Genomic DNA, 19332 nt, shown 5'->3' with positions numbered 1-19332 from the left:
AGTGTATTTCTCTTTGCTGCCTGAAGCAGGAGTAAATCTACAGTATAGCCCCCGTCTCACATAGCGAGATCGCTAGCGAGATCGCTGCTGTGTCACAGTTTTGGTGACGCAACAGCGATCTCACCAGCGATGTCGCTATGTGTGACACTTTGCAACGATCAGGCCCCTGCTGTGAGGTCGCTGGTCGCTGATCGCTGCAAAGTGTCCTGGACCATTTTTTGGTCGTTGCTCTCCCGCTGGTCAGCACACATCGCTGTGTGTGACCAGCGGGAGCAGCGATCAGGCTGGTAACCATGATAAACATCGGGTTACTAGGGGCACACGCGCACCTAGTAACCCGTTGTTTATCATGGTTACGAGCCTGCTAAAGTGAGCAGTAACCGCTCACCGTAGCAGAGTGGTAACCATGATAAACAGCGGGTTACTAGGTGCGCTTGTGCCCCTAGTAACCCGCTGTTTACCATGGTTACGAGCCTGCTCCTGCTTCAGCAGCAGGCTGGTAACCAGGAGCAGGACATCGTGGAAAGATTCTTTCCACGATGTCGCTGCTCCCCTGATCGTTGGTGAGCCTGCCTGTTTGACAGCTCACCAGCGACCACATAGCGACGCAGCAACGATCCCTGACAGGTCGTATCGTTGTCGGGATCGTTGCAGCGTCGCTAAGTGTGACGGGGCCCTATGTGTCTGGTCACACTTTAACTTGTATGTGGTCAAAGCAGATAAGATAAGTTGTCTCTGCGAATATGACAATACATACCTGTTTTATCTTGGGCCTGGTCTTTAGAATTGAAACTGACTAAGGGGTTTTTTTATTGCAGAAGGGGGCACCTTTTTTAGAGCTACCTTATGGAGCAATAATCGATGTACAAGTGTTTGTGTGAAAGCTTGTTCTCGACTGTAAGGGCTCGTACACATGGCCATATTTTTGGTCCAAGTGCAATCCGACAATACATTGGACCAATATTAGTCTATGGGGCCGTGCACATGTCAGATCGCTGCATGCCTGAATTTGATCTGATATTTGGATCGCACTCCGCCATGCAAGTCAATGAGTCAGTGGAAGCCACCGGGCTGCATTCGGATGACATCTAAGTGCCGTCCGATTTCCTCAGACTGATCGAATGGCGAACATGGAGACTTTTTTTTCTCCATCTTCTCCTCATCTGAGAAAAGCGGATCGCAGTACGCTGACACTCAGAATTTGATAGGACTGTGATTTGCATAATCGACCGAATCTCACGGTTGAGAGAATCTATGACCGTCTGCACCTAGCCTTTGCTCGATTTAAAAAAAAAATCACTCAACAAACGAGCAGAACGTTTGTGCTTCAGGTGCAATAAAAAAATCATCTTTCTCGGCAGCACAATGTCCCGAGTAAATTGTTGAAGTGCTGCCGATAACATGATTTTCTATGGGCATAGAACTATTCTATGCATCATTCTGTGCGCATAGAATGTTCGTCGGTCAATAAACAGCCGCCAATCAGCTGCTATGTAGCCGATCTAGCGCTCGTTTATCTTTTGTATTATATCTTTATGAGATTTTTTCCCGCAATTTCATACACTTGAATTGGAGGCAGTTTCTTACAGTTTTCGGTATATTACCTACCCAATGGCAATATTTGGAAGACCCTTTTCTAAATGTCTTATTAGACATATCGACGTCTTACAAAGGGTTGGCAGACTTGAGCCGTCCATGTTTTATATAGAGACCCATTCCTCATAGCAAAATCAGCCTTTTTTTGACCAAAAGTCGCTAAAGTCGTCCTGACTCACAGAGATCACAGACTATAGCACGGGGGTCGGTATATGACAGCCACTTGGAGGTTGGATGAAGAGTAAATGCGGACAGAGTGGACTTCAAAAGAAGGGAGAATAAGGGAGGGAAGAGGAGGAGTAGGGCTAAAGGTGCAGTTGGTAGAGAGGAGAAGACCCACTCCTCCACCATGTCTGTTTCCAGGGCGAGGAGTGTAGGTGAAGTGGAGGCCGCCGTAACACAGCGCAGCAGGGGAGGCAGTGTCAGAGGGTGTTAGCCATGTCTCTGTGATGCCCAGGAAGGAGAGATGACGAGAGGTAAAGAGGTCGTGGACAAAATGGAGCTTGTTGCAGACAGAGCGGGTATTCCAGAGTGCTCCAGAGAGAGGGAGCTGCAGGGTGGGCGTCAGGGGGACCGGTTTTGCGTAAGAGAGGTTGTGGTAGTTTACAGTTGGTTTGATGCGATAGGTGGGGGAATTGGTGGAAGGTGCAAGCTGTGGGGGTCCAGGATTGAGACATATGTCGCCAGCAGTGAGGAGAAGCAGAGAGAGGGGGAGAGCAGGTGGGAGAAGGAGAGTGTCCGGCTTGTGTTATGTCTTGGTAGGATCGATCTGAGGTTGAGGAGCACGTCTGTAGATGAGGTTAGGTGGGGAGGTAGGAGGGAAGGAGAGATGATGATTTGGTTAGAGGGTGCTGTGGTTTGGGGATAGCAAAGGAGAGTGAGGATTAGGGGGCAAAAACAGTAAGGGCATATGTAAGCATGATGAAAGTGTAAGGAAGAATGAGAAAGAGAATCTAAGTACAAATAGTAGATAGTTTACAAGGTCCTATAGACATAGGTTCACACGACAAGAGCTGTCATGAGTAATGAGGTGTGCCTGAAACCTGCAAAGTCACTTGATGGTTGATAAACCCTTGGGCATCAATTGTGCTCCAAACCAAATCACACAAACACAATATGACTTCTAAATACAGCTGTATGTTCTCTGCACGTAACTTCTCAGGTCACTAGGTAGGAGTGCAAGAAAGTTGAGGACTACCTGGAGAGGGTACTTATGAACATGTGAGATCACACCGGCGGCCATCTGAAGGGTTTCCCCGGGATTAATAGGTAAAGTCTCTTGCCTAAAAGTCTTTTTTTTTACTCAGAAAGTCTGAGATTATGGGGACTTAAATTTTATTGTGAAAATCTCTTCGAATAGGGAAGTATGGACATCGTGAGATCTTTGGGACTGTGGTTTATGAACATGTTGGGAATCTCTAGGACTTGGTTGTATGCACAAGGTAGAGATGTCTGTTGCACTTGGTGAATATCTTTGGGACTGTGGTTGAATGGACATGGTGGAAATTACTGGAACTGAAATTGTATGCACAAAGTGTAAATCTCTGGGACTGTGTTTGCATAGACATAGTGGAGCTCTCAGGGACTGGTAGTATGGACATGGTGAACCTCTCAAGGACTATGGTTGTATGCACATAGGGTAGATCTCTGAGACTGTGGTTGTATGGACATGGTGGAAATCACTTGGACTATGGTTGTATGTACATGGTGGAGATTTCTGGGACTGTACTTGTATGGACATGGTTTAGATTTCAGGGACTGTAGTTGAATGGACATAGGGGAGATCACTTGGACTGTGGTTGTATGGACATGGTGGAGATCACTTGGACTATGGTTATATGGACATGGTGTAGATCACTTGGACTGTGTTTGCATGTACATGGTGGAGATAACTTGGACTATGGTTGTATGGACATGGTGGAGCTTTCAGGGATTGAAGTTGTATGCACATGCTGAGATCCCTTCATTACCCTGCTTCCTGAGATCCCTATGATCACATCATAATAACTATTCCTGAGATCTCGGTTATTGACAGAAGCAGTAAAAAAATGACTATGACATATAACTTCCTGCACTAAATAAAGCACAATATCATTTCTTAATCTCACAGACAGTGAATTGTTTCATTTGATTCTGGCGACGTTTCCCTTCGAGTTTACACAAGAAGACCTTTCTGTGTGCCCAGACATAGAGACAATATACCAGGAACAACACAAAGCGCCTGTGTATGCCTGCTCCCACAGAACAGAGGAGCACTGTGCTGTGCACCTTTGTGGGTCATGTTTACTCTAAAATGACATTGTGTTCAGCCTGGAGCATGGAGGGCATAGCAGCTGATCCTGCCGGGGATGTGATGCCTACTAGAAATTGCTGTAAGCTGTGGATATTGTAGAGCACACCCGGAGTACGTCTACTATGACATTGTGGTGAGAGCCCATCCATGAGTCAGCAGGTTAACTTTAAACATGTGTAATTATATATAACTACCTATTGAGACCCTTTTACGCCCAGGTGGTGAGCATTTTTATTGGTATATGGTCTCCCATGCTGGTATGTGCTGCCCCCATCCTGGTATTTGTGCTCCCCAATCCTGTTCCCCCATCCTGTTATGTGCTGCCCTCATCCCTATCCTGGTACGCATGGTCCCCTCACCCTCAATCCTGGTACGCATGGCACCCCTCACCCTCAATCCTGGTAAGCATGGCACCCCTCACCCTCAATCCTGGTATGTATGGCACCCCTCATCCCTATCCTGGTATGCATGGCACCCCTCACCCTCAATCCTGGTACGCATGGCACCCCTCACCCTCAATCCTGGTATGCATGGCACCCCTCACACCCAATCCTGGTATGCATGGCACCCCTCACCCTCAATCCTGGTATGCATGGAATGCCTCATCCCTATCCTGGTATGCATGGCACCCCTCATCCCTATCCTGGTATGCATGGCACGCCTCATCCCTATCCTGGTATGCATGGCACCCCTCACCCTCAATCCTGGTATGCATGGCACCCCTCATCCCTATCCTGGTATGCATGGCACCCCTCACCCTCAATCCTGGTACGCATGGCACCCCTCACCCTCAATCCTGGTACGCATGGCACTCCTCACCCTCAATACTAGTACGCATGGCACCCCTCACCCCCAATCCTGGTACGCATGGCACCCCTCACCCTCAGTCCTGGTATGCAAGGTACCCCTCATCCCTATCCTGGTATGCATGGCCCCTCATCCGAATCCTGGTATGCATGGCCCCCCCAGATCCCTATCCTGGTATGCATGGTACCCCTCATTCCCTAATCCTGGTATGCATGGTACCCCTCATCCCCCAATCCTGGTATGCATGGTACCCCTCACCCCAGGGATGAATGGTACCCCTCACCACTCAATCCTGGTATGCATGGCACCCCTCTTCCCCCAATCCTGGTATGCATGGCACCCCTCATCCCCAATCCTGGTATGTATGGCACCCCACCATCCCCAATCCTGGTATGCATGGCACCCCACCATCCCCAATCCTGGTATGCATGGCACCCCCCATCCCCAATCCTGGTATGCATGGGACCCCCCCATTTCAAATCTGGTATACATGGCTCCTCTCATCCCTATCCTGGTATGTATGGCACCCCTCATCCCCCAATCCTGGTATGCATGGCACCTCCCATCCCCCAATCCTGGTATGTATGGTACCCCCCCATCCCCAATCCTGGTATGCATGGCACCCCTCATTTCAAATCTGGTATACATAGCACCCCTCATCCCAATCCTGGTATGCATGGCACCCCATCTCTCATTCTGGTATGCATGGTACCCCTCATACCAAATTTGATATACATGGTATCCCTCATGCCTAGCCTGGTATGTATGGCACCCTTCATCCCCCAATCCTGGTATGCATGGTCCCCTCATCCCCAATCCTGGTATGCATGGTCCCCTCATCCCTCAATCCTGGTATGAGTGGTCCCCTCATCCCTCAATCCTGGTATGCATGGTCCCCTCATCCCTCAATCCTGGTATGTGTGGCCCCCTCACCCCCCAATCCTGGTATGTGTGGCCCTCTCATCCCCCAATCCTGGTATGTGTGGCCCCCTCATCCCCCAGTCCTGGTATGTGTGGCCCCCTCATCCCCCAATCCTGGTATGTGTGGCACCCTCATCCCTTTCACGCTGCACACATACAAAAAAAAATAAACCCTTATACTCACCTTTCTTCCCTGTGCTCCAGCGCTGCTGTGTCCTGTTCTGCCGGAGGCCGGGGGAGGAGTGCTGTGCCGGAGCACCGCGCTGTCCGGCGCCATTTTGCTGAAGACACACTGTAAATGTGTCTTCAGTAAAATGGCACCGGATAGAGCTATGCGCATGCACCGATTCCAACGCCTTCACTCCGCCCCCGGTCTCCAGCCAGAAGAGAGGCGCCCTGGCAACGCTCCTGTAAGTATGGCGCCGGAGATCGCAGTATGCGTTCAGTGTCTACGCATGCCGCGATCTCCGGCGCCATACACTCCTCTTACCTGTAACGGCTCCAAGCGTTCTTCTGTCTGGAGCCAGACTGCACGTCGCGCATGCGCAGTCTATAGAGGCTTCAGACAGAGGGAATCTTGGCCGATTATATTATAGATGTCAAGAATTCAACCACAGGTAAGTTTAATTATTCATTGAATAGGTGTCCAGCAGACAATTGACTATAAAAGGCAGTTACTTAACAAAGAAAACCTGCAGGTTAAAAGCACTATTAACCTGTCTGGTGTCTGCACTTAGCAGAATGAATAAATTAACTTTACTCCCCCCCCGCAGCATTCGAGTTTCAGTCACGGGGGCGGTGCCGGCGCGGGTTAAGTCTCAGCTCTGAGTATACAGAGGGACAGCTGTAACTGCGCCCCCGGCCCTGACTGACACTCCCTCTGCATTGTGGCCGGCTGTTAGTCAGTCCCAGGGGCGCGGTTACAGACGCCAATCTCTATACTCAGCGATAACTGAATGCTGCTGGGGGAATAAAGTTAATTTTCTCCTCGCAGCATTCAGCTACATGAGGGCACTGGGCATAATGCTATTAACCTGCAGATTAACCCAATAACTGCAGGTCTATAGCATTTTTTTCTAGTGACAGGTTCCCTTTAACACCTAAACAGGAGTGTCTTCTCCTGAAAAGGGTTGAAGAAAATCGATTTGCAAGTTTACTTCAGTTAACTAAAGAAGTAGAAAGCAAAATTGAGGCAAGTGTTTCCTGTGCCACAATACAGCGTACAATGTAGAGGAACGGCATTGCATGGGGGTCATCCAGAAAGGAAGCCCATGCACAAAAAAGCCATCTACTGTTTGCCAGGGCCATGCTGAAAAATATGATGACTACTGGGATTCTATACTTTGGAGTTATGAGACCAAGATAAATGTTTTTGGAACTGATGGCTTCAAAACTGTATGTCGTCGCAAAAGTGAGGAACACAAAGAAAAATGCATGGTACCTACAGTGAAACATAGTGGTGGCAGTGTCCTTATGTGGGGCTGCATGAGTGCTGCTGGTGTCATGGGGGATACATTTCATTGATGATATGAGTTCACAGATGTACTGCTCTATATTGAAAGAGAAGATGCCGCCATCACTCCGTGCCCTTGATAGACGTGCACTTTTCCAACATGACAATGATCCAAAACACATGCCAGCTGCATTTATGTTCTTTTATTGCATTTCTGAAGATCAGGTTGAAAGTGATTCAGTGGCCAAGTGTCTCCTCGTCTGACCCTAACCGAATTCTGAAGAGACAAGTTGTCATCACTCTCCAGTCAACATCCAGGCTCTAAATGAGCTCGTTCTTGAAGAATACAAAAAGATAGATGTTCCAATATGTCATCAACTTGCTTATTCCATGCCTAGAAGACTTGGTGCTGTCCTTAAATGGATTGTCCTTCTTAATCTAAATGTTTGCCCTCGATAAAATAATAAAGCCTATACTCACCTCCTGTGCCGGTACGGTTCCCGCGGTGTCAGCACTTGCGGTCTTGGGGCTCCCTTGCTGTTTTTGTGACACATGACCCTGGTGCCCAATCAGCGCTGGCGTCACTGTCTTCACCTTCGGACAAATCAAACATGAAATCTTCATGTTCAATTCGACAGGAGGCGGAGACAGTGATACCAGCGCTGATTGGGCACCGGGGTCACATGTCACAAAAACAGCAAGGGAGCCCCGGGACCTAGAGTGCCGACACCACAGGAGCGTCGCAGGCACAGGAGGTGAGTATAAGATTTTTTATTTTATCGGGGCCAAGCGTGGGGTATGAGAAGGAGTTGTCCTAGTAGTGGACAACTTCTTTAAACATGATGGAGGTCATACAAAATGCTAGATGTAGTAGTTTTTTATGTGGGGTGTACTCATTTTTGCATCAACTAATTTGAGTAAATCTGAAGATTTTGTAATGAAGGTTATGTTATTAACCTTACTTTAAAAAAAGTTCTATGAAGCTCAGTCTTGTCAAAATTTTGGAAAATATTCTTGTGTTCAGTGAAATATTGATTAATATCCAACTTTTCAAAAGTGGGTGTACGATTTATGTCAGCTGTGACATGGCCTATTGTGATTGGTGGATCCTGTGTTATTAGCTGTGTATAAAGATGTTACCTGTCATTGCAATCCTGCCTCTGCTGATAAGGAGCCTGCTGAAAACTCTTCTTGAACTGTCTGGAAGTATGAGTCTAAAAAAGCCCCGATGTAGCACAAAAACCTGATTTATACAATAGGTAATTTTCTGATGAAGGCTTCTCTTTTATAGCTGTGGGAAACAAAAAAGTAACCAACCTTGAAAGAATTAATATCCTAACCAAGTTTATCCTTCCAAACCATGGATATTTTTTAATTCTCTCCCATTTCTGAAAACCACCACGTGAAGGAAATTGATCCTGGAGGGGCCGAATTTTGCGATGGGGGCCGACAAGTTTAGTGTTTTTCACTTAGATAAATTAAGTTTAAAATAACTAACTGTCCCAACTTTTTTTTATGCTCTGAACAGGGCGGGTAGTGAAGTTCTAGCTTGAGATATATGTACTGTATCCGCATAAGAAGAAAATTTGTATGTTCTTCTTATCCATGTTTAAACCTGAAGTTTCACTATTTTGCCTGATTGAATTTAAAAATGCCCCATAACCAATACAAATAAACATGGGGGTAAGTCGCACCCTTGGCAGGTGTCATTCCTGATCTAAATTGGCTGTACTTTAATAATTTTATTTTTCTAGCGCTGACGTATTATGTGGCACTTTACACATCATAGGGGACAGGTACCAAAAAAATCAAACATTACGGAGTAACATAAAACTCAACACATGCCAAGAGAAGTCAGGGCCTTGCTTACAATATAGGAGTAAATATAGAGCTTACAATCTAGGAGGAAATAAGGAGGACACAAAAGGCATAAAAGTGCCTGTCATGTAAGGTCCAGCCATTAATATAATAAATAAATAAATTGGGACATTCATATAATACTGAATGAACTGGTCTCCAGCCAGTATCCATCTAAGTACAGGCACTGTTCAATAATGTACTATTCAATAATGCAAGGAGGGTGTGGAAACATGATGGGACCTGATTGTGAGGAAACTTTAGGAAGGGAGAACAGGGAATAGTTAGATTAGTGAGGTCAGGTGATAAAGAAAGGTGTTTTTAGAGCACCCTTAAAACTTTAGATACTGGGAATTAACTGATTTGTCCAAGGTAGTGCATTCCAGAGAACTGGTGCAGCATGAGAGAAGCCTTGGTCACGGGAGTACGAGTTTTAGGTTATAGAGCATGTCAGTCTTAGGTCATTAGTGGACCAGAGAGCATGGGTAGGTTGGTAGACAGAGATGAGGGATGAAATATAGGGTGTTGCAGAACTGTGTAAAGTTTGTGAGAGTGATACATTTATGTTGTACTTTTGTAGCTGGTGGGTAACCAGTGCAATGACTGTCACAGAGTGGAGGCATCGGTGTAGCGGCTGGGCAGAAATATGACCCTGACTGCTGCATTCAGGACGGATTGGAGAGTTTAGTAAGAGGGAGACCGATCAGTAGAGAGTTGAAGTAGTCCAAAAGAAAATGAATAAGAGCGACAGTAAAATGGAAGGAAAGATCGGATTCTAATGTTAGAGCCCAAGCTGTCCTAAAGTCGAAAACAAGAAATTCCAACTGACCCTATTGAAGGCTATCTCATCATCGATTGTCAAAAACATTATCTTCCCTCCCATCTTTCTGACTGATTAAATTAATGAAAAGACCTTAATCGTGTTATTCTTTAATTCGCATCTCAATTCGAAGCCGGATTGATCGTGGTTGAATTATGGTCAAAATTCTAGAATTCAACCTGTTTACAATTGTCTTCAAGAAATTGGTTTAAATTTGTATTAATAAGTGATATTGGGCGGTAACTTCCACACAAATGAGGATTCTTCCTCCTCGTGAGGGAGCAGAACCATTACTGGAGATCAACTATGTTTAGAAAAAAATTTAATTATAGCACTTCAGGATAGAGATTTCCAATGCCCAGGGGCTTTACCCAAATTCAATTGTTTTATTGCCTCGGATAATTCTTTAACAGTAAATTGTGAGTCTAATTAGGATTTTTTTTCTGTTGGAAAGGGCCATAACTCCTTCAAGTCAGTACTTTTAACAAGACCCGAGATGCAATACTCTTTCGAGATCCCCTCGGCTGATCTAGGCTTCCGACAGAGGAATTGATTGGCTCTTGGGGTATGTGTTCACCGAGCATTGACGCTCCCAAAAAATGGTTGAAAGGCTATTTCTGTTGTAAAACTATTTTGCTGTTCACATGTTCAGTCTTTTAGAGCTTTTTTCTTCTGCTTCAACGTTTTGAAAAATGCCTGGTGGGAAAAAAGAAAGTGCATGTCCCTTCTACGATGTGACTCCTGTTGAAATCCACTCCAAACTAAGTACTATCCAATCAACAGACTGCCAAAAAAACACTTAAGGGAAAAAAAAATTGTCCAAAACTGCTTTAGGGAATGAAAAATTTCTCAAAAAACTTCCCAAAGAAGGAGCATTTCCTGAAGAGGTGTCCACTAGAAGGCTTTGTTCATACAGAGTGGAAACTCCAAATATCTCAAAAATGCAAAACTCAAAAACTTGGAGTTTCTTCTCAGCTTTTGCTCCAAAAACTCAGCAAAAAGACGCTGTGTGCACATAGCCAAAAACTTTTTTTTATCTGCATCAACTCCATGTGCACAAACCCTTGGAGAAAAGTTATTAATGAGAGAGGTGTCGTGAGTTTTCTACACTTACTAAACCTGAAATGAGCAGTTTGTAGTGGAATGAAGTTATTTTTTGCCGGATATTCCCGGAGGACATGTCTTCCCAAAGAGGGGAAGCTGAGTCCTAGAGTATAGATGTGACGTAGGTCCTTAATGAGCACAGTCACAGCTGGCAAAGCAGAAACACAAGACTGTCAGGAGAAAATGATCTGTCCTTCCTCCCACACCGGCCTCTCTCCTCCTCCCCTCTCCTCTTACAAACATCTGATCCTCCTCATGACCATCACTCAGCAGAGAGAATGTGGAGCGAGGCGGAGCAGCCACAACTAGGTGATTTCAACTAGAAGACTTTCACACGACATGGAGAAATGTTCAGTCTGGAAAATGGGCCAATATTTCTATCCATCCCAAAAATTCAACTTCTTTCTGAGCTCCTGACGACGGTGTGAACAGTGCGGATGGTGGCATCATCTCGGATAATGTCACGCGTTTTGGTGCCGGTTTCTGGGATTCGTTTCCGAGCTAGACGGAGGTTATGAAATGAACACAATAAGGATACATTGGTGAATGCTGACTCTTTTCATCACTTGGGGCTTAAGTCGTGGTTTGCTCGTCGTAGAAAAGTTCTCACTGCAGCATTGTAAAGATCAGAAGCTTTTTGGAAAGAAGAAAAATCCGCTGACTACGGAGTGGGGAAATAGGGAGAGCATTGGACACAGCAGGGCTGAGTAGGTAGTCACGTTTTTCCTTACAGTTGGGCTCAGAAACTCTTTAGTATTGCTCCGTCTTTTCTTATTGATAACCGTAGCCAATGCATTTCACTGGTTGTTTTCTCACATTATTTATGCGGTATTTAGTATGTTCCAGTATGCCCTAGGAGACGATGGGTTGAAACTGTGTTTGCATGTTTGGATTTTGTTCCATTTTATATATTAGGCGCCTGCAGACGAGCGTATGAAAAATCTTCTGAGTTTCATCCAGAAATCTCGACGATTTTTTTCTAGTTTCCATCCATGTCCATTTTTTACATCCGTGTGCTATCCGTGTGTGATACGTTTTCATACAACTATATTTAAAACATGCAATTGGGGGGAGAAAGGTTGAACTGGATGGACCTAGGTCTTTATTCAACCTACATTACTATATGTTACTTGATCACATATAGTTTCCTAAGTTTATAATAGAAATCTATTGGATGTCACTTTAATGGTCAACGTGGGATCCGATTTTTTTTTCTTGCACCCATAGACTTCAATGTGTCTCATCTAAGACTCGGATGAAAGTACTGCATGCTGCAATTTTTTTTGTCTCATGGACACTCGGATCGAGAACAAAATCATTCATTGAATAACATGGGTCAGTAGGCTGTCCGATTAAAAATCCAATAGCAAATGTCTGATTTATTCTCTCGCCTGCATGAGTCCCTACTCTTGTTCTTGAAACTTTGCAAAAACTTTTAAGAAGTTGGAACGAATATAAATAAAAAAAGTATAGAATATGGAAACAAATTGAGGAGGAAGTTGCAAAAATATATTGTGAATGTGGCTGTAGCGATAAGTTTCTGTAAATGACCTCCCAAGTTTTTTGCATTGTTGCATATTCCGTTGTTCGCTCCAAACAGCTTAATTTTACCCATTAAAGTGTCGGTCACTGCGACGAAAGTGGTCAGTATCTAGTGGAGATTGTTAGTTGCTGCTACTCTCTGTTATGCACCGAATACGCTTCTGTGCCATCAAGGAGCGTTGTTCTTTTGCCAAAAATCATTTGTTGAACTTTAATGCTCGCCGAGTCAATGTCGCCTGGTGTTTGGCGCATTACACCGCTCCGACAATGCTGCAACTGTTAAAGAGTTAAGTGACGGGTTTTCTGAACGCTGTATCAGTATATTTTCGGAGCAGTAGGCGAAAAAATGTAAACAGCCACCACTTCCTATATGTGATTGTGATCGTATAGCAGAATATTTCAGCTTTGCCCATTGTACAGGGAGTGCCAGCTAAACAAACAGCTCAGATGGAGACATAGATATGTAGCAGTTGAGGTTGCATCTCCTCCTCATCTGTAACTTGTGTCATTTGCAGGTCCGGCCGTGGAATCGTGGAAGAACGTCCGCAGTCCCCATTGCGGTACCCTCCAACCTGCCGGTTATGTCCATCAGAGGGGCGGAAGATGAAAAGGCCGACCTATAAATTCTGCTGCAGGATCTTTTCCAGGTCAGTATTTTTACAGTTTCTCTTGCTATCTTTTTTTATTCCCTCTTTTAATCATCAGGGATGGACATCATGGGGTTAATGTTATATTACTTCCATCCGTATGGACAGTGTTCCCTTGTGCCTGCTATTATAGCTGCCAATAACCTCAGCGCCTGCAGCTGTGACTTGTGTAACCCGTGACAAGCATACGCCAGTGCCTTTATTAAAGGAGCATTAAACCTTGAAATTAAAAAAAAAAGTTCTGCAAGTCCTAGAAGTAAAAAACATAATTCAGAAACAAGGGGTCCTGGACCCTCTTCTAAATAGAGATGAGCGAACCCCAACTTAAAAGTTCGGTGTTCGTACCGGACAGTTAAGTGTCCGATGCTAAACGCCGAACATGGACTTCTCCTGGAAGTTCTGGAGTTCCAGAGAGAGAGAGAGGAAATTTTACAGCTCAAAAGTTCAGGCCTCCATTGTTTTCAGTGGGGTTCGAGTTCTGGTTCAAGTTTGGGCACAGTTCTGGTACCCGAACCGAACTTTGGAATAAAGTTCGGGTCGGGTACCAGTACCCGAACTTCCATGGGTTCGCTCATCCCTGGTCCTAAACTCCTACCCCCACTGATAGTCACCTGTTCAATCCCTCGCTACTCCAGAGATTCCGCACCAGTGGTCCCCACCAATCAAAAAAAGAAGACCACTTACAGCTCTATCCTCAAAAAAAATAGCAAAAGCTTACAGGTCTCTGACTCTATTTTATGCAGTTATGAATTTTTTTTTAACCATTAAAATATATATAAAAAAAACTATACGTGTTTGGTATCGCCGTAGTCGCACTGATCTGCAGAATGATGTTACCAGGTCATTTTTTACCCCATAATGAACGCCATGATAACCAAACCCAAAAAACAATGTTATTGTTTTTTTCACCATTACACCCTACTTCGAATTTTTTTTCCCGTTTTGTTAGTATATTATATTGGAAAAGGGAATTGTGTCATTCATAACTACATCTCGTCCTGTAAAAAAAAAGTCCTCATACGACTATGTGGATGGAAAAATAAAAAAGGTTATGAGGGAGTGAAGAAGAAGAAATGAAATTGTGAAGACAAAAATTGGCTACAATGGGAAGGGATTAATTTTTGCATCTTGATTAATTTTATAGTTTTTGTATATACTTTTCTTTTTCAGTTCTTCGTGTTTGTTTTTTTGTATGATCAGTACTGACAGTGCATGAAAATATCCATGTTTAAAGGGGGTTGTCCTGGACTTTGATACTAATGAATTTTCCTTAGGCTTGGGTCACATCAGCGTGCATTCTCTCATCCGAGAAATAATGCAGATGACACTTTGATCGGAGTGTGATTATAGTGTGATCCAAGTCTCTCGGATTAGGAGAAGACGGAGAAACAAATTTCTCCATCTTTTCCATTGTGTTAGTCCATAGAAATCGCACTGCAGTCAGATGTCATCCGAGCGCAGTCCGATGGTTTCCATGCACTCATTGACTTACATGGATGAGTGCAATCCAAATTTCGGATGCAAATCGAGCATGCTGCAATTTTATTCCCCAGACCAGTTGGACATGTGCACAGCTCCATAGAATAACATTGATCCGAGTGCGATCCGATGTTTTGCCAGATCGCACTGCGACCGAAAATATGGTCGTCTGCACGAGCCCTAAGGAGAGTTCATCAAAATCATCTTCATGGACAAACCCCTTTAATTCTAAGGCAGCAAACCCATTAAGACCTTAACCCCTTTACCCCCCAGGGTGGTTTGCACGTTAATGACCGGGCCAATTTTTACAATTCTGACCACTGTCACTTTATGAGGTAATTACTCTGGAACGCTTCAACGGATCCCCCTGATTCTGAGATTGTTTTTTCGTGACATAGTGTACTTCATGATAGTGGTAACATTTCTTCGATATGACTTTCGGTCATTTGTGAAAAAATCGGAAATTTGGTGAAAATTTTGAAAATTTCACAATTTTCAAAATTAGAAAATTTTCATGCTTTTAAATCCGAGAGATATGTCACACAAAATAGTTAATAAATAAAATTTCCCACATGTCTACTTTACATCGGCACAATTTTGGAACCAAATTTTTTTTTTTTTAGGAAGTGATAAGGGTTAAAAGTTGACCAGCGATTTCTCATTTTTCCAACAAAATTTACAAAACCATTTTTGTAGGGACCACATCAAATTAATGACTTTGATGGGCTTTTATGACAGAAAATACCCAAAAGTGACACCATTCTAAAAATTCTAAAACCCTTCAAGGTGCTCAAAACCACATTCAAGAAGGTTATTAACCCTTCAGGTGCTTCACAGGGATTTTTGAAATGTGGAAGAAAAAAATAAACATTTAACTTTTTTCACAAAAATGTTACTTTAGACCCCAATATTTTTTTTTTTCGCAGGGGTATCAGGAAAAAAAGGATCACAAAATTTATTGTGAAATTTCTCCTGAGCATGCAGATATCCCATATATGGGGGAAAATCACTGTTTGGGCACACGGCAGGGCTCGGAAGGGAAGGAGCGCCATTTGACTTTTTGAATGTAAAATTTGCTTGAATAATTAGCGGACGCCATGTTGCATTTGGGGAGCCCCTGATGTGGCTAAACAGTGGAAATCCCCCACAATTGACCCCATTTTGGAAACTAGACCCCTCAGGTAACTTATCTAGATGTGTGGTGAGCACCCTGAACCCCCAGGTGCTTCACAGAAATTTCTAACATTAAACCGTAAAAATAAAATTTTCACATTTTTCCAACAAAAATGTTTTTCAGCTCCCAATTTTGCATTATCATAAGGGTAACAGGAGAAATTGCACCATGAAATTTTTGTGCAATTTCTCCTGAATAAGCCGACACCCCATATGTGGGGGAAAATCACTGTTTGGGTGCACGGCAGGGTTCGGAAGGGAAGGAGCGCCATTTGACTTTTTGAATGTAAAATTTGCTTGAATAATTAGCGGACGCCATGTTGCATTTGGGGAGACCCTGATGTGGCTAAACAGTGGAAATCCCCCACAATTGACCCCATTTTGGAAACTAGACCCCTCAGGTAACTTATCTAGATGTGTGGTGATCACCTTGAACCCCCAGGTGCTTCACAGAAGTTTATAACATTAAACCGTAAAAATAAAATTTTCACATTTTCCAACAAAAATGTTTTTCAGCCCCCAATTTTGCATTTTCATAAGGGTAACAGGAGAAATTGTACCATGAAATTTGTTGTGCAATTTCTCCTGAGTATGCCGATACCCCATAAGTGGGGGAAAACCACTTTTTGGGCGCACGGCAGGGTTCGGAAGGGAAGGAGCGCCATTTGACTTTTTGAACGTAAAATTTCTTTGAATAATTAGGGGACGCAATGTTGCGATTGGGGAGCCCCTGATGTGCCTAAACCATGGAAACCACCCACAACTGACACTATTTGGGAAACTATACCCCTCAAAGATTTTATCAAGAGGTATAATGAACATTTTCAATCCAGAGGTACGACACAGAATTTGATAACATTAGGTCATCATATTGAATAAAAAAAATGACGGTGATATAGCGACTAGTCTTGAGCGCAAGTGCTCGCTACTTGAGTTTGCATCGGGTACTCGGGTATGCACCATGTATCGCGGATGCTCGAGTCCCCGCTCCGCATGTTTCACAGTTATTAGACACCCAAAAAAAACCATGCAGGGATCGCTCGTGCATGGAAGGCAATCCCCACAAGATTTTTTTGGCTGTATAACAGCTGCAAAACATATGGGGCAGAGACTCGAGCATGTCATTTGAGCACCCGCTATATTTGGTGCATACCCGAGCACCCGATATAAACTCAAGTAGAAAATCCCAACCTCAACACAACCCTAAGCCCAACCCTAGCCCAACCCCTAACCCTAGCCCAACCCTAATCCAACCCTAACCCTAGCCCAACCCTAGCCCAACTTTAACCCTAGTCCAACCCTAACCCTAGCCCAACCCTAACTCAACCCTAACCCCAGGGCTGCCACCAGAAATTTCAGGGCCCCATACTGGCAAAATTTTCAGGCCCCCTTTAGACTCCACAGTGAGTGATCACCAGTGACATTATACACGGGAGCTCTATATATAGTATATAGTGTGTAGTGTCAGTGTACATGTAATACACTGACTCCAAGGTGACGTCTCTAGGTGAAGTCCTTCATCTTCGCTTTTCTCCTTCATCCAGCGCAGACCGCCATCACTTCTTCCAGACAGGACTCGTCTCTTCATAAAATAACACACAGTTGTCTATAGTACATTCCCCAACTTCTACACTACACAGCTGAATACAGACATGCACCCACCATTAATATATAATTAGTCATTATGCAACTACCATTCTAAATATAAATTGTAATCCACCACTGTACCCCCAGTAACTGCAAATAGCCACTTTCCCCACCTAATAAATATATAAATTAATTAGTAACCTGTACTTTTTCCCCCCATTTATTACCAGTCGTACTCTTGCATCCTCAACGCCCCCACTCTCCCCATTATAATTACATGCACCCTCTGCCCCAATTTATTATGTCATGTCCGTGCTCTCCCCGCCCCCACCCTCTCGTCATCATCATTTACTCTCCCCCACTCCCCATTCCTCATGCGCTCTCCCCACCCCCCACTCCCAATTCCTCAAAGCTCTCCCCACCCCCAATTCACCATTTGCTCTTCCCACCTGCCACTCCCAATTCACCATGTTCTCTTCCCACCCTCCACTCCCTGTTATGCACACGCCCGGGCTGAGCGGCGTGTGCGTGTGATTGTAGTGATTCCACTGGACCATGAACCGGAGAGTGCCTGGAGGGGCGTGACTAAGTATCTGGCCGATCCGACCAAGATGGCACGACGGCATACGACGCCAGTGCACCAGGGAGAAACCGGGCAGAGGGACCAGGTGCTACTCCAGGTCAAACTCCGGACACGGGGGTTGACCCACACAGGGATTACTGGATCAGGCTGGTTAGGCTGGCGCACAGACTGGAGGGTATAGGCAGGCACGACTGGTATGCAGGCAGGCGGGTAAAGGCAAGCGCAGCTAGAGTGCAGACAGGGAGGCACTAGCAGGTAGGAACACAGGCGGGATAGGACCCAGTACACACTGGGACTCAGGAACAATACAGGTAGAGGGGTACAGGCAAGCACAGCTAGAGTGCAGACAGGGAGGCACTAGCAGGTAGGAACACAGGCAGGATAGGACCCAGTACACACTGGGACTCAGGAACAAGCAGGTTAGGCTGGCACAGACTGGTGGATATAAGCAAACACGGCAGGTATGCAGATGGGTGGATACAGGCGAGTATGCAGGCAGGGAGGTACTGGCCGAAAGGACGGGCTGGAGCACAGAAAGGTTAAGACCCAGTACAGACTGGGTCACAGAACCGCAGATGCGGTAGACAACCACAGCAGAGAGGGAACGCCCGAAGCGGTGGGCAAGAACAGAGCAGGACGGGGCTGCAGGAGCAGCGAGCACAAGCAGGGCAGGACAGGACTGCCGGAGCAGCGGGCAGAAGCAGGGCAGGACAGGACTGCCGGAGCAGCGGGCAGAAGCAGGGCAGGACAGGACTGCCGGAGCAGCGGGCAGAAGCAGGGCAGGACAGGACTGCCGGAGCAGCGGGCAGAAGCAGGGCAGGACAGGACTGCCGGAGCAGCGGGCAGAAGCAGGGCAGGACAGGACTGCCGGAGCAGCGGGCAGAAGCAGGGCAGGACAGGACTGCCGGAGCAGCGGGCAGAAGCAGGGCAGGACAGGACTGCCGGAGCAGCGGGCAGAGGAGTCAGAGCAGGCTAGGCTGAGTAGGGGGGACAGGGCTCTGTTCACACGGAACAGACAGGAAGGGAAAGGCAGAGCCAGACACCCACAGGGTACTTGCAGTGAAGTAGCGAGTGGACCACAAACTCACAAACGGGAGTACAGAGACAACAAGCAGGAGTTAGGTACGAGTTCAGACTCTGCAGAAAAAGGAAGGGAACGGACATAGAGGAAAAACAGGTAAAGGATAGGAGAGAGTTCAGACTGGAACTGAGTGTACGGAGGAGACCGACACTGCAGCGGGATACAGGAGCGGGTCTGGGAATACGGCCCCCAGAGAGGCAGGATGAACAGGCAAGGAGCGTGTACAGACAGGACAGACAAGATACAGGAGCGGGTCTAGGGAATCGGCCCCTAGAAGGCAGGAGGAACAGGCTAGGAGCGTGTTCAGACAGGTCAGACAAGATACAGGAACAGGTCTAGGTAATCGGCCCCTAGAAGGCAGGAGGAACAGGCTAGGAGCGTGTTCAGAC

The 19332-nt window shown here is 45.6% G+C and overlaps 1 protein-coding gene across 2 annotated transcripts in view; it reads left to right on the top strand.

Annotated features, from left to right (window-relative positions):
• The window catches only part of ST3GAL5 (ST3 beta-galactoside alpha-2,3-sialyltransferase 5), a 92728-nt gene that overhangs the window by 20763 nt on the left and 52633 nt on the right, over positions 1-19332 (top strand). Inside the window, exons 1-2 of one of the 2 annotated variants that reach the window (XM_073649124.1) lie at positions 11092-11558; positions 12909-13040. In XM_073649124.1, the coding sequence (XP_073505225.1) occupies positions 11398-11558; positions 12909-13040 (293 nt within the window). In that variant the 5' untranslated portion in view covers positions 11092-11397. Of the gene's footprint in view, positions 1-11091; positions 11559-12908; positions 13041-19332 lie in introns of those variants that run through there. The other variant, XM_073649126.1, reaches the window with a different exon arrangement.

This window comes from Phyllobates terribilis, unplaced genomic scaffold, assembly GCF_046119375.1.
Source record: "Phyllobates terribilis strain yellow unplaced genomic scaffold, ASM4611937v1 Scaffold_1__5_contigs__length_1240528914, whole genome shotgun sequence".
NCBI classification, from domain to species: Eukaryota; Metazoa; Chordata; class Amphibia; order Anura; family Dendrobatidae; genus Phyllobates; species Phyllobates terribilis.
This window is presented reverse-complemented; position numbering and strand designations above follow the sequence as displayed.